Source organism: Neoarius graeffei, chromosome 7, assembly GCF_027579695.1.
Source record: "Neoarius graeffei isolate fNeoGra1 chromosome 7, fNeoGra1.pri, whole genome shotgun sequence".
NCBI lineage: Eukaryota > Metazoa > Chordata > Actinopteri > Siluriformes > Ariidae > Neoarius > Neoarius graeffei.
This window is the reverse complement of record NC_083575.1, coordinates 61,734,882-61,760,297: the sequence shown is the minus strand read 5'-3', so window position 1 is coordinate 61,760,297 and position 25,416 is coordinate 61,734,882. Positions and strand designations below refer to the sequence as shown.

The 25,416-nt window shown below is 42.5% G+C and overlaps 1 protein-coding gene across 4 annotated transcripts in view; it reads right to left on the bottom strand.

Annotated features, from left to right (window-relative positions):
- The window catches only part of klc1b (kinesin light chain 1b), an 86,557-nt gene that overhangs the window by 38,192 nt on the left and 22,949 nt on the right, over positions 1–25,416 (bottom strand). For 3 of the 4 annotated variants that reach the window (XM_060926211.1, XM_060926213.1, XM_060926214.1), the window contains exons 2-6: positions 11,905–12,172; positions 11,395–11,625; positions 3,274–3,352; positions 2,794–3,022; positions 2,571–2,658 (exon numbers count right to left, since the gene is read on the bottom strand). In XM_060926211.1, the coding sequence (XP_060782194.1) occupies positions 2,571–2,658; positions 2,794–3,022; positions 3,274–3,352; positions 11,395–11,625; positions 11,905–12,153 (876 nt within the window). In that variant the 5' untranslated portion in view covers positions 12,154–12,172. Of the gene's footprint in view, positions 1–2,570; positions 2,659–2,793; positions 3,023–3,273; positions 3,353–11,394; positions 11,626–11,904; positions 12,173–24,492; positions 24,639–25,416 lie in introns of all 4 variants that reach the window. The other variant, XM_060926212.1, reaches the window with a different exon arrangement.

Here is a 25,416-nt window from a genome sequence, read left to right as displayed (position 1 = left end):
TGAATAGGCATGAAGGTGTTTCTGTAAACACGTTTATTAAAAGTTGAACAAATCAAGGTCAAGATAACGGAAGGTATACTGCACGAAATGCTGCCACAAAGACAGAACTTTTAAATGGCTATGCCATTTTTACTGCAAAAGCTTTAAAAGAAATCGTCATGCAGTTCACTATGATATCGCAGCAGAACAATAAAGAACCAGAGAACATGGGTATAAGAGCAAGCAAAATAATAAAACAAACAGAAAACATGGCTTCCCGAAACGCGCAAAAAATGTAATAACTTAAAAGGTTAAGAGGGCCGTGTATTCCAACATGTTTAAATTTCAATGTTTCTGGCCAAAAAAACTAACGTTAACCTTCTCTGGCTTTAATAAGCTGCGGATTGGGGTGACTACACTACCCGCGGTGCTGAAAACTCTTTCTGACGGCGTGCTGGTAGCGCATATGCACAGATATTTTCTTGAGATGTTTGCCATTAACGGAAACCTGCACTGATTATTTTTCCACTATATCAGTGGATCCTCTTCCCCATCGATTGCACTTTCCTGCAGGCAGATGGCCATTTCTGCTTCAGCTCTTTGCTCGTCAGTGAGCGTGGATTCTCTGGCTCCCCTCTTCCCTAAAAGGCTCCCCAAAGACGCCTTCTTTTTTTTGGGCACTGCCGCGGCGCTTTCTCCCGTTTCCTCTTCTCCGCCTTGTGCCGGGCCGGGTGTTGCACTTGAATGAATGATTTCTGCCACGACCTCTTCAATCAGTTCACATTTTGTACAGCGAAGTGCTTGGGGGCTCATGTGGTTGCCTCTGTACCTGGGGTCAAGCAGTGTGGCTTTACGCAGCATCCTCTGAATGGTGTCATCATATCTGCATTCCATCTGCTCCAGGACAACACGCTTCAGGTTGGCTGTCAATTCGGAAATCATCATCACATTTCTCCAGCACACTTTCTAAATGGCCCAGCATGGGTACCAGGGAGGACACCGTTACATAGTTTTCCCCAGAAAGAATATCTGTGAAATCCGCCACTGGCTTCAGCGCCTTGTTCACCGATTCTAGAACACTTATGTCCTGCCATGTCAGCTGGGGCAGTGGGCGGTGGCTTTTGTCTTCAGCAAGCACACATTTGATGGCTTGTGCTTGCTCCAGTATTCTTTCCACCATTTGCTGTTTTGAGCCCCATCGCATGGCACAATCCTGTCAGTAAAGACACAGGCCTAGTTATCCACTTTAAGTTAGCCTAATGTCAATAAGCTGCACATTAAAGGAACAGTCCACCGTATTTCCATAATGAAATATGCTCTTATCTGAATTGAGACGAGCTGCTCCGTACCTCTCCGAGCTTTGCGCGACCTCCCAGTCAGTCAGACGCAGTCAGACGCGCTGTCACTCCTGTTAGCAATGTAGCTAGGCTCAGTATGGCCAATGGTATTTTTTGGGGCTGTAGTTAAATGCGACCAAACTCTTCCGCGTTTTTCCTGTTTACATAGGTTTATATGACCAGTGATATGAAACAAGCTCAGTTACACAAATTGAAACGTAGCGATTTTCTATGCTATGGAAAGTCCGCACTATAATGACAGGCGTACTAACACCTTCTGCGCGCTTCGGCAGCACATTGATACGGAGCTCAGATATCAATGCGCTGCCGAAGCGCGCAGAAGGTGTTAGTACGCCTGTCACTTTGAAATGTCCTTATTTTTGAAAGAAAAGCACTGTTCTTTTCAATGAAGATCACTTTAAACTAATCAGAAATCCACTCTATACATTGCTAATGTGGTAAATGACTATTCTAGCTGCAAATGTCTGGTTTTTGGTGCAATATCTCCATAGGTGTATAGAGGCCCATTTCCAGCAACTCTCACTCCAGTGTTCTAATGGTACAATGTGTTTGCTCATTGCCTCAGAAGGCTAATGGATGATTAGAAAGCCCTTGTACAATCATGTTAGCACAGCTGAAAACAGTTGAGCTCTTTAGAGAAGCTATAAAACTGACCTTCCTTTGAGCAGATTGAGTTTCTGGAGCATCACATTTGTGGGGTCGATTAAATGCTCAAAATGGCCAGAAAAATGTCTTGACTATATTTTCTATTCATTTTACAACTTATGGTGGTAAATAAAAGTGTGACTTTTCATGGAAAACGAAAAATTGTCTGGGTGACCCCAAACTTTTGAACGGTAGTGTAAGTTGAATCATCTCCCCTTTGAAACATCGGACCGGGATTATTTTCCTTCACGCACATCTTCGGGTGGCATACTGCAACTGTGTAAAGTTTCATCAAAATCCATCAAGCCGTTGAGGAATTGCGCTTACAAGACACATGGACAGACAGACGGACAGAGTAATTCCTACATAACCCCCCCCCCAAACTTTGTTTGCGGGGGACATAAAAATGTTATTTATATTTAGCTTTTGCTGTGAAATGGGAAAACACAGCTTTCAAGTGTCTCTGTAGCACTACAACAAGGAGTAGTAGGAAAAAAAAAATCTAAAAAGTACTAAAGCATAAATGTTGGCACCTCTGGTACAGGCAGCACGTTGGAAGGGAAAAGGTTTGCAGCAGATGTAACTTACTGCAGGATGGTCTTTGCCAAGAGTCTTCTCCCTGATGGACAGAGCATCATTGAGCAGGTGTGCTGCCTCTTTATACTTGTTCTGATCCCTGAGAGTGACAAAGGAAGTGATCGCTATTAGCATCTCAACAACAGTGTCAGAAGCAAGAAGAGAGACTTAACGTAAAAGATGTCTACAATAACAGTTAATAGCTCGCAGTATAACTTTAAAAAGATATACAAACCTGTACACCAGGGCGAGGATGTTGAGCATGGTAGCAACATCAGGATGATCATGGCCTGAGGTTTTCTCCAGGTCCTCCAGAGCCTGTTTGCACAGCGGCACCGCCACCTCATATCTACCCTGAGAGGCGTACTGGATCACCAGGTTATGGAGGGTTCGGAGGCGGGCTGGGATCTCATATCCTCCCTGCTGCGCTGCTGCCACGGCTGCACTGTTGTGCTGGTGCTGCACTGGAAGGGGAAGAGAGAGTGAGTAAGTAAGTAAACAAACAAACAAAACATACACTTCTGTCTGAGGAAACATGCACCGCAAAACTCACAGTAAGGAACCATTTCACACAAAATGATCTATTAACTTTTCCATGAACCAGAAACGATAAGAATCTTAGTGATGTGTAGCAGTACGTGTGCAAGTCATGCATGTACAGGTATTTCGCAAAGTAATTAGCATTCTGATTTAAAAGGGGAAATTATTCACTTACTTCCTTGACCATGTTCCTCTTCATCATTAGGGAAAAGATCGTCCAGAGAGTCTTTAGGTGGCTCGCCATCTTTTTCCTCCTAGAACATCAAATGATGAGAGTGTAAGCCCAGAAAGAAAAGGAAAAAAAAAAAAATCTAATTAGCACTGATTTATACTTCTGGGGGTGGCACAGTGGTGTAGTGGTTAGCGCTGTCGCCTCACAGCAAGATGGTCCGGGTTCGAGGGCCTTTCTGTGCGGAGTTTGCATGTTCTCCCCGTGTCCGCGTGGGTTTCCTCCGGGTGCTCCGGTTTCCCCAACAGTCCAAAGACATGCAGGTTAGGTTAACTGGTGACTCTAAATTGACCGTAGGTGTGAATGTGAATGGTTGTCCGTGTCTATGTATCAGCCCTGTGATGACCTGGCGACTTGTCCAGGGTGTACCCCGCCTTTCGCCCGTAGTCAGCTGGGATAGGCTCCAGCTTGCCTGCGACCCTGTAGAACAGGATAAAGCGGCTAGAGATAATGAGATGAGATTTATACTTCTGCTAATTATTTGTGCACACTAGCTTGTCTGCAAGCATGGCTCAACCATAAACCCTTTTTCTGCCTCTTCACAAAAGTATAACTCGGCTCACCAAAAACCCGGAAACGGCTTGAGCAATCGGCAGAACTTGTGATGCAACTAGGGTTAAAAGTTCCATCGTCAGTGTTTCCCACACATTGACGAGACTATGGCGGCCAGCCATAGTCTAATTTGGGCCGCCATAGTCTCAGTCCGCGCCCGCCCGCACGGCGACACTGACGCACCCAGCCTGACATTGCGTGCGTTGCCTATCTGAGACAGCGTGAGGAGACAACTCTGATAAGCTCCATCCTGTCTGCATCTACATGTTAAGGTAAGTTTATACAACTTTATGTAGCCTTTGACACGATTGAGAAGGTGACATTTAGGCTACACCATTTTGCTTTATAGGCGTATGGAGAGCGCATTGATGGATGACGTTAAGTGTATTGTTTCAATAAAATTACTTTGTCCATTTCATACTGGCAAACCTACCTTTTCTGTAAGGCAACAGTAGGCTATTTTGAGGCAATATTAGTTCGCCCTGCGTAGTTATCCAATTTGTCAAAATAACTTTATCATCCTACCAGGATCAGGTCGTTTCCAAATTCACCGGCGAAGTGCTTCCTGCTTGACATTGTATGTGCGCAGTCTATCCAAGTGATGGAGACGTGAAGTGACAGCAGTGATAAACTAATCTAGGTCTGCATGTACATGTTAAAAGGGAAAAGTAGTCTATTCTAACAGAGAGCGAACTGCGATGCCACTTTTGAGAATTAGTGCTAGTAGCCTTAAAGCGATTTGTTACTGGTGAGACGGAAGACGTTAAATTATTTTTAGCCTTTTCTAATAGGCTACCTTCTAAAGGTGAAGCTATTAGGCCACGTAATTAAGGGAATGTAATGTTAGTTACCTACTTAATTAAATTAACTTCTTGACTCGAATTTGATCGTTTTCAAATTTACTGAAGAGTGTTTCTCCACTAACGTAGGCCTTAATGCAACGCGTTGACTGTCAGGTGACGATGTCAGCCTTATTGTAGACGCTACAGCTGTAACAGAAAATCTCTGATCCTTATTAAACTGATGCTGAATTTGTTTTGTTAATTCAGATCATGAGCATTTTGAATTATTTCAAAAAGAGGGATCAAAATTCACCTCAGGATGAAGAGGTAGTGACTGAGGTAGGCCTAACATCAACTGCTTGCTGTCTTTGTCAGGATGTCAAATTGGTATAACATTCCTAGCAAGTGAGGCCAAGTTTACATTAGACCGTATCTGTCTCGTTTTCTTTGCGGATGCACTGTCCGTTTACATTAAAACGCCTGGAAACGGGAATCCGCCAGGGTCCACGTATTCAATCTAGATCGTGTCTGGTCCGGTGCTGTGTAAACATTGAGAATGCGAAGATACGCGGATACGCTGTGCTGAGCTCTAGCTGGCGTCCTCATTGGACAACGTCACTGTGACATCCACCTTCCTGATTCGCTGGCGTCGGTCATGTGACGCGACTGCTGAAAAACGGCGCGGACTTCCGCCTTGTATCACCTTTCATTAAAGAGTATAAAAGTATGAAAATACTGCAAATACTGATGCAAATACTGCCCATTGTGTAGTTATGATTGTCTTTAGGCTTGCCATCCTTCCACTTGCAAGTGGTAAGTGATATGCGCTGGGATCACACACACAGCGGCTCAGTCCCGAATCACTGCTCGTGCGCTATACTTGCGTGCTCTGTGAGCTGCGCAGGGCCGGAGTGCGCACCCTCCAGAGGGCACTCGCTGTTCAGGGCGGAGTGATTTGGAGCACAGGATGCCTGCGGAGCCGAGCGTATCCGTGTATTGGTGTTGCTATGTGCACGCGAATCGTGTATTAGTGTTGCTGTGTGCATGCTAATCGTTTTAAAAACGTTAATCTGATGATCCACTGATACGGTCTAATGTAAACCCCACCTGAGTGTGATGAATGGGGGCAGATATACCCATTACTCAATCACTTAGCAGCGACTGCCCTTGTTGTGCCGGTGTCGAGCGTGAATTGTGAAGACTTTTCCACAATGAACAGGGTAAGGACATCTGCAGGCAAACCAGTGATGTGAATTTCAATTTACATTTACCCATTGTTTTTATGCTCAAATCCCACCCAAGTTCAATCTCACTTTCACTTAATTAAATATTTCAGAGTGAGCTCTACAATCACATGACTCATTGTAGTAACAAGTTGTTTGCCATTTTAGGTCAAAACAGACCTTCAGAACAGACTGCAAGGAGAGCACCTGGCCGCCTGCTTGAGGATTTCCATTAACGGGCCACAACCAGAAGATATAAATTATGAAAGGGCACTCGAACTCTTTCTCAAAGCCAAGAAAAATCAAAATCCACAAGTGCAGGGTGTGGTCTTTGTAAACAGGGCAGGCATTTCTCAGGGTCACTTTTGACATACAGCAGAGCTAGAAGTCCTTGTTTTGTAGGACTTTTTATAGGAGTTCAGGGTGTGAAGTATTGTAGGATTTTTGGCTTGGTTTGGTTGCTATCTGTAATATGTTCTTCTTGTAGGACTGCCCTCTGTAGCAACATGCTAAAATAAAATACAAGGTGCATAACCAATACCAACGAATTTGTTCTTTGTTAGTCTTAGTTTAGTAGTATTAGTAGGCTAAACAACCCCCGCGCACCCCTGCAATTCAACCGGACACGTGCGCCACACGCTAAACAACCCCCCGCGCACCCCTGCAATTCAACTGGACACGCGCGCCACGCCCCCCATGGGCTGCTCCCATAGTCTCCAAAATTTCTGTGGGAAACACTGATCGTTCAATATTTGGAATCGTTTCAGTTAGCGAAGACAATCAAAACACATCATGACAACTGTGTCCAATTACAACCAAATGTGTTTTGACGGCTTGCCATAAAAATGACAACACAATGCTCTAACATGTCAGTTTGTGTTTCCGTTTTATTTCTGGCGAAGGTTTGGTTACTGACGAAAAGCTAAATTGAAATGCACCTAGCCGACACACAGGATTAACAGCTGGCCAAATGTTTCCTCCCTAAAGCATGCTCAAATGCTGAATAACAACATCACCTTGCCATATTCACAATTTTGATATGCAAAATTAAAAAAAAGCTACATTTTTTGGGAAGATTTCTTTGGCAGCTTCTCACAGGTTTTAAAAAGGAAAGATAAATGCTAAAAGGCTTTAAAAAAAAAAAAAGGATTGAGGAGAGCTGACCCACTATACAGCCCCAGAGGCTCTGCTTCTACCCAAGCCCAGTGCTGATGTAAGCAGCTCAGCTCTGTCAGCATGAGGAAGGTGAATAACAAAGTCAGAACACAGAAACCCACAAGTAAGCCTGACCTCATCACCAATTACTGATAAACAAATGTATTGCTATCTAACCAAATAGTCGTGGAATTTGAACCACTCCCTATAACAAACATGACCCGCCGGCTGGTTTGTTCACACACAATATGCAAACGAGCAAATATATCAGCATTATTGAAAGTTATGGCCAAAATTTATATCACAATACAACATGATGCACACTCATTTATTCATATTTTCTCTTTACCTTTAGTGCTTTTGATAGTTGGGTTTCAAGTTTAGTTTACTCTTCGGGCAGTCTCGTTGATATCCAAATGAATGTGCTAAACTCACCACAATCTTTTTTACATCCATGCTTTTGCACACTTCCCTGAACTTCCCTTACATAATTCACACAGTTATTCTTTGTAACTTATTTGCAACCCATCTCACAGCACAAGCAAATTAGCTCTCATCATTTCTGATCATAGTAAATTTACGCGTCAGGCTCAAAGAGTCATGCAGCATTAAAAGAGGACAGCCTGGATGTATAGAGTGTGTTCAGAAAACCACAAAAAGAAAGACGACTAGAAATGTAGTTAGCTAGCCGGGATGGTGAGGAGTCTGCATACAGACGGGAGGTTGAACGGCTGGTCTGGTGGTGCGGTCAGAACAATCTGGAGCTGAACATGCTCAAAACTGTGGAGATGACAGTGGACTTTAGGAGGAGCCCCCCCCACTCTGCTGCCCATCACCATCACCAACAACACTGTGACTGCCATTGAAAGCTTCAGGTTTCTGGGTTCCACAATCTCTCAGGACTTGAAGTGGGAGACAAACACAGTCACTATCATCAAAAAGGCTCAGCAGAAGTTGTACTTTCTGCGCCAGTTCAGGAAGCTCAACCTGCCTAAGGAGCTGCTGACACAATTCTACTCTGCCATCATTCAGTCTGTTCTTTGTTCTTCCATCACTGTTTGGTTTGGATCGGTCACCAAACAGGAGAAGAACAGACTGCAATGGACAATAAGGTCTGCAGAGAAAATTATTGGTGTCAGCCTGCCCTCCATCCAAGACTTATACTTGTCCAGAGTCAGGAAACGGGCAGGTAACATCTCTGCGGACCCATCACACCCTGGTCACAATCTGTTTAATCTTCTCCCCTCAGGGAGGCGATATAGATCACTGTATGCAAAAACAACCAGACACAAGAACAGTTTCTTCCCTCAGGCTGTCTCTGTGTTGAACAGCTAAAATCCAGATTCATATATCAGTAATATCACTTGAAAAATATCTGCACACTCATACTGTCATTCTGTGCTCACTGTTACTTATATTATATTTATACTTATTTAAATTTACGATTCATCTTTGCACTAAGCACCATACTGCATGCACAAAAGGGAAATCCTTTCTGTGATGAACAGCTAAAATCCAGATTCATATATCAGTAATATCACTTGTAAAATATCTGAACACTTATACCGTCATTCTGTGCACACTGTATATTTTATATTTAACTATTCCATACTTTATTTACCTGGATTACTTTGCACTATGCACCTATTTTTGTTGTTGTTGTTTGCTTGTTTGTTTGTTTTGTGTATACGCTTTTTATCCGTTTTGTACTATGAGAGCTAAGTGAACCGGAGTCAAATTCCTCGTGTGTCCACATACCTGGCAATAAAAGGTGTTTCTGATTCTGATATTACTGAGCTAAACATAACATACACTATGAAGTACTTGACAAAAATCAAACACATTACAGTTAGATGCACTGTGTTACAATAATAAACATTTGCAACAATATTAAATTACCTAAATTAGCTTCATTTACTTACGCTTACGATTTAAAATTCTTACATGATGTGATGCCCCTTAAATTTTTACAAAGGCCTTATTTAGTTAATGAATTTTGGGAACAAAACTGGGCCTTAAAAATGAGCACAAAAGTGCCGTGAACTGTGCACAGACAAAGGTGTTTCTTGAGTGTGGATTAACAAAATGAGTGTACGGGCGAGAGCACTTCAGTTCAGCGAGGACTGAGACACGCTCGCCTCATTTGTGCTCCTGTAACGGGGTCAGCATCCTGCTTTCAAGTCAGTTTAAGTAAAGTAAAAGAGCTAAGGCCTAAAATGTAACTTTTTTTTAAAAATATTTATAAATCCAGGGCGGCACGGTGGTGTAGTGGTTAGCACTGTCGCCTCGCAGCAAGAAGGTCCGGGTTCGAGCCCCGTGGCCGGCGAGGGCCTTTCTGTGCGGAGTTTACATGTTCTCCCCGTGTCTAATTAGCACTGATTTATACTTCTGGGGGTGGCACAGTGGTGTAGTGGTTAGCGCTGTCGCCTCACAGCAAGATGGTCCGGGTTCGAGGGCCTTTCTGTGCGGAGTTTGCATGTTCTCCCCGTGTCCGCGTGGGTTTCCTCCGGGTGCTCCGGTTTCCCCCACAGTCCAAAGACATGCAGGTTAGGTTAACTGGTGGCTCTAAATTGACCGTAGGTGTGAATGTGAGTGTGAATGGTTGTCTGTGTCTATGTGTCAGCCCTGTGATGACCTGGCGACTTGTCCAGGGTGTACCCTGCCTTTCGCCCGTAGTCAGCTGGGATAGGCTCCAGCTTACCTGCGACCCTGTAGAACAGGATAAAGCAGCTACAGATAATGAGATGAGATTTATAAATCCCAAATTTTGTTAACAATCTGGCATGACCAAAAAAAAAAAAAAAAAAAAGGGAAAAAATTTTTATCCCCCCCTTTGGACCCAACGTGTACAATTGTACACATGAAGTTCCATAGCGTTTTTCCTTGTGTCCGAAGGGGTTAATGCCATTTTGCTATTATTAGCGTTATAATGTCATTATCATTACTGCAATGTATGTAGACACTTTACATAAAGTCAGAAAATGTAAAGGGGGGGGAGCAACAGCCTTTTCAAACCCCTGACAAAAGATTGACAGGTTTTTTTTGTTTGTTTGTTTTACAAATCTAAAAACATCCAAACTGATTATTTTATTTGCTCTTTTTTCCTAATATTTACACACATCAGAGGTGGACAAAGTACCCGACTTCATTACTTAAGTCAAAGTACAGATCCCACTGGTCAAATGTTACTCCGATACAAGTGAAAGTTGTCCAGTCAAATTTTTACTTAAGTTAAAGTACTTGTTTATAAAAATACTTAAGTATTAAAAGTACATTTTCTGTCAACACATTGTTGTATTATTGTCGCAACGCTTAAAAAACATAATGCCTCTGAAGCGACCGACTGGATTATTTTGTGAATTCACAAAATGAACGCATGCTGTGCATCATGGTGGTTTAACGTTAAGCTAGCTAGTCAGTGAAACACCACCTGACATGCTAGCAAACGCTTTTCAAACTCAAAATCATATTGGGTAGCTAACGCTACTAGAAAAGAAAGATTTCTACATTCTGTTTATTTGGCAAGATTATGCTAAAACATATTTCTGAAAGCACTTCAGATAAGTTAACGTTATTCATGTTAGCGTAACTCCGTGTTTACATGCTAACTAACAGTGTCCAAGTTAACTAGCTACGTGTTAACATTAGCCATAGACAAGGCTACGGCAACTTGGCAGGCAAATCCATAGAAAATCATTTGACTAACCAGACTGCATAGCTATTGCAACGTTATCGCTAGCTCTAAAAGCACAGACAACTTCATTACAAGCTTTCTCTTGGAATAAAATGTTTATAGACCTCAATATGCTTCCGCAGGTCGGACGGCGAGTTTTTGTAGGCCGTGATGTGGTTCGTTTTCGGTAAACAAAGCAAACATTTAAAACGAAACGAATCTTTAATCCTTTCAGAAAACTGAAACATGGGTTCTAGGTAAAGCCATGGATGTGTGCGTTCCCCAGAAGAACCGCCTCCTTCCATTCCGCCATCAACTGATCGTGTTCAAATAATGATGCTGAGAAATCATTGAACTTGATTTTATACAGTCTATGGACTTGACGTAACCCTAGTGATTACTGATAGGCTGTCTCAAGTTTTAGAAGAAGCAAAAAAAAAAAAAAATCCACTCTCAAAGCTGCTTCATAGTAACGAGGACCTTGATAGAAATGTAGTGGAGTAAAAAGTACGATATTTGCCTTTCAAATGTAGTGAAGTCATAAGTTTCCAAAAAAAAAAAACTCAAGTAAAAGTACAGATACTCAAAAAGTGTACTTAAGTACAGTACTCAAGTAAATGTACTTCATTACTGTCCACCTCTGACAGACATACAGATGAAAGATCGAAGGGGTTTCTCTTACCGAGGGCGAAACGTCATCATCATATTTTTTAAGCTGATTCATGAACTCCAGGTGCTTCTTCTCCTCCTCGAGCTGAGCGACACTCTGTTCACTCTTCTGCAGTTTCTGCTGCGTGTTGGCCAACTCGTCCCGCAGCCACTGGTTCTCCTGGCACAGACGCCGCACCTGTGCTCGCAGCTTCTGCTTCTCTGACTCCACGGTATTAAGGTGATTAGACAGAGCCATCATGACCTTCACATGGACACACAGGCACAGCAAGGTAAATGAAGGACAGGGTGACAGAAAGGAGGATAGAAGATGGCCGATTTGCTTGAGTGAATCAGATCTTTTTCCGTGAATTTTTCCAAATGCCAAAAAGTTCCTCATTCTATCATTAGTTTACTAAAGATAGCTTCTAAAAGATTCCTATTTGTAGTACATCTTGCTTCTAGTTCAGGAAGATGTACACATGCTTTTTTTTTTTTTTAAACTTAGACTCTTAATCCCCCAAATCCAGAAAGACAGGCCCACCTGTGCCTCCCCCAGGCCCAACTCAATCATCTCCACGGATTTGCGGAGCAAGTTGGACTTCTCATGCACAAGGTTGGCCTCCTCATCTTTTTTCAGGCACTTGATGGTCTCCAGCAGGCTGTGCAGGATAGAGTTGTGCTCGCTCTTCAGTGCCTCCAGGCCTTGGATCACCAGCTTAGTGTTTGAGATGATCTCCTCCTGTGTCAGCTTCTCCAGCTTCTCTTCACGAGGATACACCATTGTCGACATCTTCTATCAGAGGGGCAACCTGAAAGCACATGATGAGAATCAGTCAATTCAAACAAAAGGTAGCAATTTAAAAAAAAAAAAAAAAACACACACACAACAACAGCCATTTGAAAAGATGCAGTCAGCAGGATTCGTGTGTCGTGTGATAAAGAATAGCTGCCTGATGGGAAGAAAAAAGAGGAACTGTCGCACCTTTTGACCTCATTGGGAGCCCTGTGGAAAAGCTGGCATATAGCATAAATGGGCATTAGAAATCAGAACATAAGCTTCTATCTAATTAAGCAGACATGACATAAGGCCACGGGGAAAAGGGTGCCTTTTATAGTATTTCACTAAATAGGGCTACTGGTTAAGAAGCACTGTTAATCTGAAATTATGAATCCTCCATCTTAGCAGAAAGCTAAAATTCAAATAGTTATTTGATGCAAGTAAGTCACTCTGACAATCAGCAAGGGCTCAAAGTTATTCAAGATTACATCCTCTGATGCAACATCCAAAATATTCAGTCCTTCCCACGCCATGTGGCGCATAGGGCGGCGCCGATCTCCGTTTCCGTAGCCCACAGCCTCTCACCTATTACATAGCTAGGGTTACAGTGGGAGGCGAATCCTCTGGTAACCGCGAGAGTTTGACTCCCCACTTGCATCTGTATTGCAGCGTGCCTTGCCAGACAGCAGTAGGTACCATTTTTATGATGGTCTTTGGTATGACCCGACCGTGAGTAGAACTCGCAACCTCCCGATTGAGAGGCGGACACGCTAACCACTAGGCCAACTTGCGGTTATATCCAAAATATTGGCTTGCCTTAAATGACATGCTGTTACTAGTGGACTTTTCTTACTCCAAACTCAAAATATATCTTTATGAAGCAGATTAATTTATTGAAAAACTTACAAGCACAGTTGGGCAAATTTTAAGTTAAAATAAATTATAACTTTTGCATCAACTTTTTTTTTTTATTAAAGGTGTATGTTGTACAATCATACGGTCACAGAAAAAGAAGAATTCAAAGAAGTCACCCAATACTGACTGTCCATGACAACATTCATGTGCATGAATGTCAACTTCTGACGGCAGCTGTATGCATGTGAAACGCTGCAATTAAAAAAGTGGAACAATACAGACAATACTCAAAGCAGCTTCGAAAGACCTCATATCAATTAGGGAAGGAGCAGTTATAATCCGCTTTTCAAAAAATTACCTTTTTTTTTTTTTAAATATATGCATAAATATCACTCCTCAACCTAATTCAGAAATAGGTTTGACTCGAGTTTTGATTACTCCTACAAAAGGAATCAAAACTCTAAATATTTTATTTACGATATTTGGTGAACGTCATTGAGGTTTGAAAGTTCCTTTTGTTTCTGACTGCGTTTTGTACTGAATATAAGCTACAAATCATTAGCACAGGCAGAAATAAACGAAACGGCTGGGTGATTGAAATAACACTATAATTTTCCTACAGACACAATGCGAAATTCTAATGTGATCTTCTGATGCTGATTGCTTTTCATTTCCACCCCTGCTTGAGACCCGCAGCACCATGTGCAGCCTGGTTATGATGCAGATTAGAGATGACAGGGTCGTTAAAGGAAAATGAGAGCGGGTCTGTGAACACGCGGCACCAGCTGAACACCATCTGCCTCCAGACACCAATCACCCTTTGCACTCATCAACAGAGCATCTTCTTTTCTGTCCTCTGATTTACAACTGTACCACACCCTTATTGAAATCCAGTGCTCTCGTCCAAGGCGTTCACAAAAATGCACGAAGTGGAGACAGGAACAAAACAAAAGAAACAGTGAACTCAATAAAACAAGTCACTGCTCAGTGGGGGGAGAACACACACACACACACACACACACACACACACACACACACACACACACACACACACACACTCGTGCTCCCTTTGTCTGGCTTAAAAGCATCTTTTTTTGTCAAAAATGTCAAAATAAATCGAGCAACTGCCTGCACAGAGACAGATTTTCTGAAATGATGCTCTTTTAAAAGCAGCAATAGAGTTGCGAATGATCACACTTCTTGTGCTCGCAGCGACGAGCTGAGATTTCTGTCAGCAGGAGGCGAGCTATTATAACTGGCCCATTAAACGCCTCGAGCTGCCAGTAGTTGAACAGTTGTAAATAATATTTTCTTGCTCATAATGATCACATTCAAGCTATTTTCACACAACTCATTAGGAACTAAAATGCAGTACTTGTAAGATCATGACTGCATCATTTCTTTTATGACGTTTCATTTAGACTGAATGCCTTGAGGACGCGAATGCAGATTAAACTCCATGATGCTGCTTACAGAGACATCAGGAATATGGTTTAACAAAAAAGTTTTTTGAATGTCAAATTCAAAATAATCAAGTGATTAAGGCCGCCTACAGATGATCGGAGGCAAAACCACAAGAACGATAACTTTATTTAATCACACAGTGAAATTCATCTCTGCATTTAACCCATCTGAAGCAGCGAACACACACATACCCAGAGCAGTGGGCAGCTATGCTACAGTGCCCGGGGAGCAGTTGGGCGTTAGGTGCCTTGCTCAAGGGCACTTCAGCCCAAGGCCGCCCCATGCTAATCTAACCGCAGGTCTTTGAACTGTGGGGGAACCCGGACGAAACCCAAACAGACATGGGGAGAACATGTAAACTCCACACAGAAAGGTCCCCATCGGCCGCTGGGCTTGAACCCCAGGACCTTCTTGCTGTGAGGAGACAGTGCTAACCATTACACCACTTTACCTCCATGGAGAGAGCAGTGTCACTTTGCCTACAGGGACTGCGATTTGCTTCGGTTTACTCAGATTCAAATGTGACCAAGTTTACTCTGACCTTTTGTAAGTGCAACCAATAAAATGAACCTTCATACAGTATATGCCCAAAAGTACATGGACACCTGACCATCGCACTCGCATGTACTTTATGAACATCCTGTTCCAGATTTAGTCCCCTTCTGCAGTTATAACCACCTCCACTCTTCTGTGAAGGCTGTCCTAGATTTTGGACTGTGGCTGTATGGATTCATGCAGGCCACTCGAGTTCCTCGACACAAACCTTGGCAAACCACGGGGGGGTTGTGTGTTTTTTTTTTTTAAATAGACCATGCTTTGTGCACAGTGACATTGCCATGCTGGAACAGGTTTGGGCTCCAGAGTTCCAGTTAAAAGAAATTACAACACTACAGCATCCAAAGTCATCCTAAACAATTGTGTGCTTCAGTTTTATACTGAGCAACAGGTTGTGGAAGGCTGACATATGGGTGTGATGTCTGGTTGTCCGCAAACTTTTGGGCATACAGTACCAGTCAAAAGTTTGGAAACACCTTCAAATTCGATGTTTTTATTTTTTTTTTCCTACATTGTAAATTAATACTGAAGTCATCCAGACTACGCAGCAACACAAGGAATCATTTAGTAAACTTTAAAATGTTAATCAAACCAAAATATGTTTTAGATTTTAGATTCTTCAAAGTAGGCAACTTTTGCTTTGATTACAGCTTTGCACACTCTTGACATTCTCTCAATCAGCTTCATGAGGTAATCACTCGAAATAGTTTTCCAACAGTCTTGAAGGAGTTCCCAGAGGTGCTGAGCACTCGTTGGCTGCTTTGCCTTCACTCTGCGGTCCAACTCATCCCAAACCATCTCAATTGGGTTTAGATCAGGTGATTGTGGAGGCCACGTCATCTGACGAAGCACTCCATCACCCTCTTTCTTGGTCAAATAGCCCTTACATAGCCTAGAGGTGTGTTTTGGGTCATTGTCCTGTTGAAATGATGGGCCCACTAAGCGCAAACCAGATGGGATGGCATGTCGCTGCAGAATGCTGTGGTAGCCATGCTGGTTAAGTGTGCCTTCGATTTTGAATAAAGCGCCAACAGTGTCACCAGCAAAGCACCCCCATACCATCACACTTCCTCCTCCATACTTCACTGTGGGAACCACACATGCAGGAACCATCCGCTCACCTTTTCTGCGTCTTACAAAGACATGATGATTGGAAGCAAAAATCTCAAATTTGGACTCCTCAGACCAAAGGACAGATTTCCACTGGTCTAAATGTCCATTCCTTGTGTTCCTTGGCCCAAGCTATTCTCTTCCTCTTGTTGTTCTTCCTTAGAAGTGGCTTCTTTGCAGCAATTTGACCATAAAGTCCAGATTCACGCAGTCTTCTCTGAACCGTTGATGTTGAGATGTGTGTGCTACTTGAACTCTGTGAAGCATGTAGGTGGGCTCTTATCTGGGGTTTTGTTAACTTGCGGTTTCTGAGGCTGGTAACTCTGATGAACTTATCCTGTGCAACAGAGGTAACCCTAGGTCTTCCTTTCCTGGGGCGGTCCTGATGAGAGCCAGTTTCATCATAACGTTTGATGGTCTTTGTGACTGCACCTGGGGATACTTTCAAAGTTCTTGAAATTTTTCGGACTGGCTGACCTTCATTTCTTTAAGTAATGATGGACTGTCGTTTTTCTTTACTTAGTTGAGTAGTTCTTGGCATAATATGGATTAGAACAGTACTCAAATAGGGCCATTTACTGTATACCAACTCTACCTCTTCACAACACAACTGATGGTCTCAAACACATTAAGAGGTCAAGAAATTCACTCTTGACAAGGCACAGCTGTAAACTGAAAGCCATTCCAGGTGACTACCTCGTAAAGCTGACTGAGAAAATGCCAAGATGTGCAAAGCTGTTATCTAAGCAAAAGGTGCCTACTCTGAAGAATCTAAAATATAAAACATATTCTGGTTTGATTAACACTTTTTTGTTTACCAAAAAATTCCATATATATTCCGTCATAATGTCGATGACTTTAGTATTAATCTACAATTCAGAAAATTTTAAAATAATGAAAAACCACTGAATTAGAGGGCGTTTCCAAACTTTTGACTGGTACTGTATAGTGCATGTAATGCACTCGTATGTTCTCCCATCTTCTGCAAAAGGATAAACAAAAGCCAGATTTTTTTTTTCAGCTTTAGAAACATGCAGAAAGGTCCAGCTCTATGAACAACATTTTTGAACACGTTTTGACGATGCAGCACTGAATCAACCGGATGGCAAAAAAAAAAAAAAAAAAAAAAAAAAAAAAAAACTCTGTATGGTGCGCTTAGCTTCAAGGTTAGCAAAGCACACGGTGCTGATCATCTGTAGGTGCCCCAAGAGCTTCTCGCTTATGAATATGCATGAACCGGACACACTTATGCCGCTTTTCCACTACAAACGCGGCTGAGCCGTGCCGAGCTGAGTCGAGCTGAGCGGGGCTGTTGGAGTTGCATTTCGACTACAACCACGCTGAACCGTGCTGGCTGGAAGTGGGTGGACACATTGGGTGGAGTTAGCGAAAGTGGGTGGACGTCACGTGATGTCGTTATGCAGCGCAAACAGTGACATCAGTGACAGTGGCGGAACAAGTCAGAGCCGGGCCGGGGGCGGGGCAAATGACCGGGCCCTTTATTAAAGCTTATCATAACATCATTTTAGGCTACAAAATGTCCGCAACTGCGGTGTTTACCAATTTCAACACTACCGGGTGCAACTATGTTATTTAGTACATCAAGTCCTTCAAACGAACATGTAACTCAGAAACAAAAAACATTAGGATACTGTACATGGCTCATAATAAAACATCAATAGCCTATACTGCGCACATTATTTGAAGGGCATACGAATGAGCGCTCAGAGGTTGCAACGGTGACAGGAAGAGTCAGAAATAAAAGGAGGGCGGTGCAAACCTCACTGAATGCACTGTGTTTACCAATTTCAACACTACCGGGTGCAACTATGTTATTTTGTACATTAAGTCCTTCAAACGAACATGTAACTCAGAAACAAAAAAAACATTCGGCGACATACTGTACATGGCTCATAATAAAACATCAATAGCCTACTGCGCGCATTATTTGAAGGGCATACGACGAGCCTTGCGCTCCGCGAACTCGTCCACGATGCTCTGTATGTCACTGATTCAGTGAGCTTTTAAGCGGTAGTCTCACGACCCGAATAGTAAACAATAAACATGGAGGACATGGAGTCGTTAGTGTTGCTGGTCTTGGTGCTGTGGCTTGTTGTCACCGACAACGCGGACAGATACTGGCAAGAGCGTATAGATGAGGCGAGGCGCATAAGGCTTCAGAAATTCTCGTAATTCGTAATTATTCTCCTTCCGGGTTTGCGGTGTTTACAGATCCCAGCGCGCTCGTGGGGCGTGTGTGGGCATGTGAGGACACGCCTCCTCACCAATCAGTGCACAGGGGAGTGTCTGCTCACGCCCCCAGCCTCACTCGGCACGGCTTGGCTCGCTTCAGCCCCACTCCAAAACGGTGCGAGTTTTAGGGGCTAAGCAGGGCTGAAACGAGCTGAGTCGTGCTGGTTTTTGGTAGTCGAAACGCGAGCCGTGTCGGGCTGAAGTGAGCTGAAGCGAGCTGAAGTGAGCTGAAAAAGGGTAGTGGAAAAGGGCCATTAGAGAAAGGTAAAACTGGCTTATTATTTAAATAAACTCAAATTTAAAAAACGATTAAAAGAAGCAGCTTTGGGACCAAAAGGTTGCCGGTTCGATTCTTTGGACCAGCAGAAATGGCTGAAGTGCCCTTGAGCAAGACACCTAACCCCCAATTTCTCCCCAGGCTGCTCTGGGTATGTTGTACGTCACTCTGGATAAGAGCATCTGCGAAACGCCTGTAATGTAATGTAAAGTAAAGAATTGTTTCCTCTCAGTATCACCAATGTTTTCTCATCCGTGCTTCAACAAGCAAATTTTTTTTTTTTTTATATAGCCTAGCAAAAGATGCCCAGATATTAGTTATGCTTCAAGCAAACATGCTACTCTCTCAATTTGTTGAACTCCAGTGAATTACAAAAATAAATACATTATTTCATGAGATATTACACAGTTATGACTTAATCCAGTCTTTTGAAATTATTAGTCATTGCCTGTATGAGTCACTGTGACGTGGCATCACTGGAACAGACACCAAGCATCACACACCATTCATTCAGGCCAAATAAACATCTTGTGCAGAACAGTTGGAAGAGCAGCAGCAGCAGCAGGAGAACAAGAGACTAAATTTATGTTGTCTTTACACACGGTAGTGTATCAAGCTGCAGTGATGATTATGCCACTGATACGTACACTACCAGCCAAGTCAAGTCAAGTTTATTTGTATAGCGCTTTTAACAATAAACATTGTCGCAAAGCAGCTTTACAGAATTTGAACGACTTAAAACACGAGATAATTTTATCCCTCATCAATGAGCACGCCTGTGGCGACGGTGGCAAGGACAAACTCCCTCAGACGACATGAAGAAACCTCGAGAGGAACCAGACCCAAAAGGGAACCCATCCTCATTTGGGCAACAACAGACAGCATGACTATAACATTAACAGTTTTAACATGAAGTCAACCTTTGGATACACCTGACAGTCGGGATGGGAATCAAGAACCAGGTCCATATTGTCTGAGCCATCAGAATCTATATCTCTAAAGTTATGGATTCCTTTAATCAAAGCTGGCATGTTTTCCCTGACAGCGTACTGCAAAAATCTCATGTGTTGTGACATCAAATGACTTCAAAGCTGCTGCAACACGAAAGGGTCATGATGGAGAGGAAGAAGCGGTCCAAATTGTGACTTCATTTCACAAAGAAAGCGTCTGTTAAATGACCAATTTGAGGAAGGCTGGAAACACTAGCAATAATGCTAAAAGATCCTTCGACGCAACATGGGCTAAAATTACGGTAAAACTATTTTATGACACTCTCCGCAGGAGTGCTACTGCTTCCCAACCAGTCAGCACGTCAGTTCCCAAGGTTACTATCCGATGTTATAACAACATCAGTACCATGTAGACATACTTAGCAGAATTTTTCTCTTTGACTAAGAAAACCTCAATGAAAAGGAGATTTATCCTGGGTTCAAGCTTATTTCTTTTTCAAAAGGATCATTGGAATTTATTTTAACATTTTCAAATGTTACTAGGCAGATATTCTACTGTTAACAAAGTCCTTATAGGCAAGTCTCGCCACTCAGGAGTCATCCTGTTAACGTACCCGGGCAGATATTTCAGCCCAACAAGACCAATGACCGATCTTTCAATGGCCACCAGGACATAAAAACTGCATGTATAGAATCGCCAGTCAAATCCGATAAAACCCACTTAAAATGTTTAGTGACTTTGCCCCCAAAATAAGGCTTAAAAACCTCGCCCTCCCCACAGGTAACACTTCTTCTATGCATACACAAGGTTGCCACAGCGTCACTCTACTTCTATTACACATGCATCAGTGCAACAACACGAATGGCTTAATATCGTTCCCAGTTTGACAGATGATTGGATTTTTGTGGAGAGAGATGGGATGTGTCCATACAACCACCATCTTTGGCATTACACCCTTTCCCCATAGATTTGTATTCAGGATTATTAAAGTGGAAGGTCTTCTCCCTTAATAAAAGTTTCTGCTGTTAATAAAACAGCTGCGTTGGCACTACTTATTTTTCCCGCACAGAAAATTGATCAGGAATCAATAAAGAATTGGACTGACTCGCAGAATCAATAAGGGCATCAGTATCAATAAAATCTTATCAATTCTCATCCCTACCCAAGAGATTATCTCATCTCATCTCATTATCTCTAGCCGCTTTATCCTGTTCTACAGGGTCACAGGCAAGCTGGAGCCTATCCCAGCTGACTACGGGCGAAAGGCGGGGTACACCCTGGACAAGTCGCCAGGTCATCACAGGGCCGACACATAGACACAGACAACCATTCACACTCACATTCACACCTACGGTCAATTTAGAGTCACCAGTTAACCTAACCTGCATGTCTTTGGACTGTGGGGGAAACCGGAGCACCCGGAGGAAACTCACGCGGACACGGGGAGAACATGCAAACTCCACACAGAAAGGCCCTCGCTGGCCACGGGGCTCGAACCCGGACCTTCTTGCTGTGAGGCGACAGCACTAACCACTACACCACCGAGCCGACCCCCAAGAGATGATAAATAAATAAATTTTTCCTTTTGCTTAGAAACACACTTCAACCATAAGCTGCAATCAAAGTGTCTTCAAGACAGATGTTAAGTGTCATCAATGCCCATGTATACATATAACACTGAATCAAATGGTATTTGAATTCGTAGTTTTCACTGAAATTAAGCAAATGAGAAGTTTGGCATGTTTAGGAAAATAGGTTTCCTGGATGAAGGCATAATTAAACAAATAACCTATGTAACAGTTTATTCTGATACCATTTTAAACAGGATGCTATAAAGAATATGCGGTTTACCTCGGCCCGGGACGCAATACCTCGCCGTGGACGGTTTTCAGTCAGATTTTTCCTTCTTAGTAACATTACAGGAAAACTGCTGAACCAATCTTCATGAAACTTTCAGGATAGATGGGCATTGGTCTCAAATAGAACCTCCAACATTTTGAGGATCATCTGGTTAAGGTCAAGGTGATCAAAAAGGTTTTTAAAAAAAAAATAAAAAAAAATAAAAAAAAAAAAAGCTCTGAGCTCAGAAGCGCTGCCTCGGAAAGACTCCTCCCACAAACACGCTGATTGGATCACTACCTGCCTCATTTGCATACACTGTGCTGTCACTGGATGGTTTTCTTGGTTCGTTTACATACGCAAAGGAAGGGGTTTTGGCCACGCCCACTTTTAAACCCCACAGATATAAACTTCCCGGTCTGTTGATTATTATTATTACCACCACCACCTCACCCGCTACAGACTAAAGAAATTGCTTTCAAACATATTTATGCTTATTACAGAGGGAAAGTGCGTTCCACTGAGCTCTAGTTTCCCAAAAACGGCCCGGCACTAGAGCTCAGTTTATCAGTAAACATTTATTTATTAAAATATACAATTAGCTATACATTTATGGATCGATTCACTTTAAATAAACAGTCAACTGGTTTACTTGAACATTTTTCTTTCCCAATATATGGTAGAAAAGATGAGCGATTGTCAACAGAAAATAATGCAAATTTTTTTTCAGTGGCAATAATTTGGAATATACAACTGCAACAGGAAAGAACCTTTAGCATAAGTATTTATAGACAGTGGTTCAAGTGAGAAAGTACAACTTATTCCATCAGTTAAGGTCAAGATGTAATAGCAAGTATTCATATTCAAAGAGGAGTTTAAAATGACATATCGCACTAACTTCAGCTACTATTTGAACATTAATATTTTATTATAGGTGACATAAATACAGATGGTTTATACAACTCTGAGAACACAAGATGAATGTGATACAATCCAATATGATTATTGCAAAATCAAATAGACCTCTCTTACAGAAGTAATTACAGATATAGATCTACATTATTAGATGACTCCATCACTGTATTTACATTTTTATCATTGCATACAACATGTCATGGTCTGAAAATAATCAACAACTTAAGAAGAAGAACAAACCTTTGTCACATGCACACTTCAAGCACGGTGAAATTCATCCTCTGCATTTAACCCATCTGAAGCAGTGAACACACACACGCGCGCACACACACCCAGAGCAGTGGGTAGCCACACTAGAGCGCCCAGGGAGCAGTCAGGAGTTAGATACCTTGCTCAAGGGCACTTCAGCCCAAGGCCGCCCCACATTAACCTAACCGCATGTCTTTGGACTGTGGGGGGAAACCGGAGCACCCGGAGGAAACCCACGCAGACACGGGGAGAACATGCAAACTCCGCACAGAAAGGCCCTCGCCACTACACCACCGTGCCGCCACTTCTGTAACTATTCTACCATCAACACAGTTTGAAAATATCTAATCAACGACAGAACCTGAATCAGTTGTTGGCTGCTTGATATGATCCCTCAGACCAAATTTTGTCATTAGAGTCAGTGGTAGATGATCAGATGGAGCATCACTGAGATCCATGTTGAAATCAACAACGATTGTTATAAGTCTGCAGTCTAGCGACTTTAGTAGCACTGACAACTGAACAAAAATTATTCATTTTTGGATTACGCTTCATTTTTGTGGCTACTGCCTCAGAGTAAATGTAAATATATATATATATATATATATATATATATATATATATATATATATATATATATATGCTATATTTACTGTATGGACATGGTATCATAAAACAAAATTATTTATAAGCAGTAGCCACATGTACCCATAAGGTACCTATTTTTTTTTTCCGCAATATCTTCCTTCATATTTATCATAAGTGCTCCCGGGCGAGGTTTGTTTTCCCTGGCAACACTTGTTTATAGATGTTATACGGTACAACAGGCTGTATAAAGAACATGGATGAAAAATAAAACCCTATACTCTGTGCCAAATATTTAAAGTATTGCGGCTTTATTATGTATTATCACAACAGGTGCATTAGAGAGCAGGGCTGCAGAATAAACTCACTGACAGAGAAAGCTGATGTGGAGTCTTGGCACAGAATACGCTTAGGACTAGGAACAATCTCACATGAAAAGTTATTAAATAAAATGGTCTACAAACCTGAACGAAGTGAATGAAACAATTAGAAGAAAAAAGTAGAGAAAGCATAATGATTGTACTGAAGGCAAAGTCCTCTGTTCAGTTTTGTCGTGTACGATGAGGCGTTTCTTAATATACTGCTGTGTGTTCACCAAATATCAGCAAAGGACACTTAAGAATTCTTGGTCGACTGCTCGAGGTGTCTTACGTGGCATCAGAGTGTTTCTCCCAATCCTACACTCATACTGCAGTGGAAATAAATTCAAACATTTTTGCAAATGTGATGATTTGGGGCTACAACCAGATGCTGAAACACACAGCGGCAGCAAGGAAAGGATTAAAGGCTTCAAATCCACAAGAACCACCTTCTAACAGGAATCATCTTCAAGACCTGAAATGTGATTGTGCGGCTATAATCGGCGAGTCCTGAATTATTGATGTTATTTGTTAAAGCAGAATGGCCCCTACAAACACTTTTCTTTATCTGAGGGATGCAAGATCCATTTTCGTGAAAAACTTAAGCATTTTAAGGTGTAGCACGTAAACTCATTCTCCATTCGTGTGGAAGCTACATCTCTGAACAATAAGGTGTGCATCTTCAACATAACCTCAGATCCGTGCAGTTTATGGAAAAAAGACGTCAAAGCTCAATTTGTTAACATGAGAAGAAAAACGTCCACATGGTTCAAAGAAAAAAAAAAAAAAGATGAAAGTAACTTTTAAAACAGAATTCGATTTGAAAGCTAATTACGGTTTTGATGACAATGTGGGACCCAAGAGTCATTCAGACTGGGTGTTTACTAGTGATGGCTGCAGCCTGGCAGTAGAGGGTATTAAAAATAACGGGCAGCCTACCTCAGTGTCAGCACCAGATCTTCATAGCAAAACAGCGTCGCACACTGCTGAAACAATGCCTCGCACACGGCCAAACCCCGTCAGCACGGCAACACCGTCCACCACTGAATCGCAATAACAGGCTCGTCTAAAGCTAGATGTCGAGACTGGAGAAAAGAAAGCATCACCGAGTTACTGAGAACAGCCCCACCCTCGGTGCGAGGAGAGGGGGAGGGGAGAGAGAGAGAGAGAGAACACACAAGCACTGCAGAATTAAAAAGGTCCACACAAAGCAGGCAGATACACACATCCCAGCTTCAACCTCGACATGTCACCTCTATGCACAAACACAAGTGTAACAGACAAGTAGACACGCACACTGAGGATTCAACTGCTTGACCAGCAGACTTAACGTGATGTTTTTTTGCTTTGACAGAGGAAATTCATTGCTTAGAGCAATTTCAGAGGAAACTGCTCTAACCCCTCCAATCATTTCCCATCTTTACCACCCAGTAGGCCAAAACCATCTTCAGGGCTTGAAAGATAAAATCCTATACTCAGATTACCAATCTGACACAAATGTGGTGCTGCAGCAAAAATAAACAGCTCTTTATTATGGTCTGCCACATAGTCATCAGTCTGCCGTTGTCCCCTGTAACCCATCCAAGATGGATGGACGTCGAGGAGTCAGCAGTAACCCAGCTTATGGGCGATTAGGCAAGAGGAAATAAGTCAAATGCAGAGCAGATGTGCTCATTTATACCCGAGAGAGACAATCTGGCATGCGTGTCCTCGGTTTCTTCGGTGGACAGTGCATCATCCCCCTGCTCACGCTGGTGCTCAGTGACCCCTCTGACCTTTGCTCGAATACTAATCTCCCTGCAGGCAGTCTCTCGCTTTCCACAGACTCCACCCCACTCTCTCAGTCTCGTCTCTACTCCATTT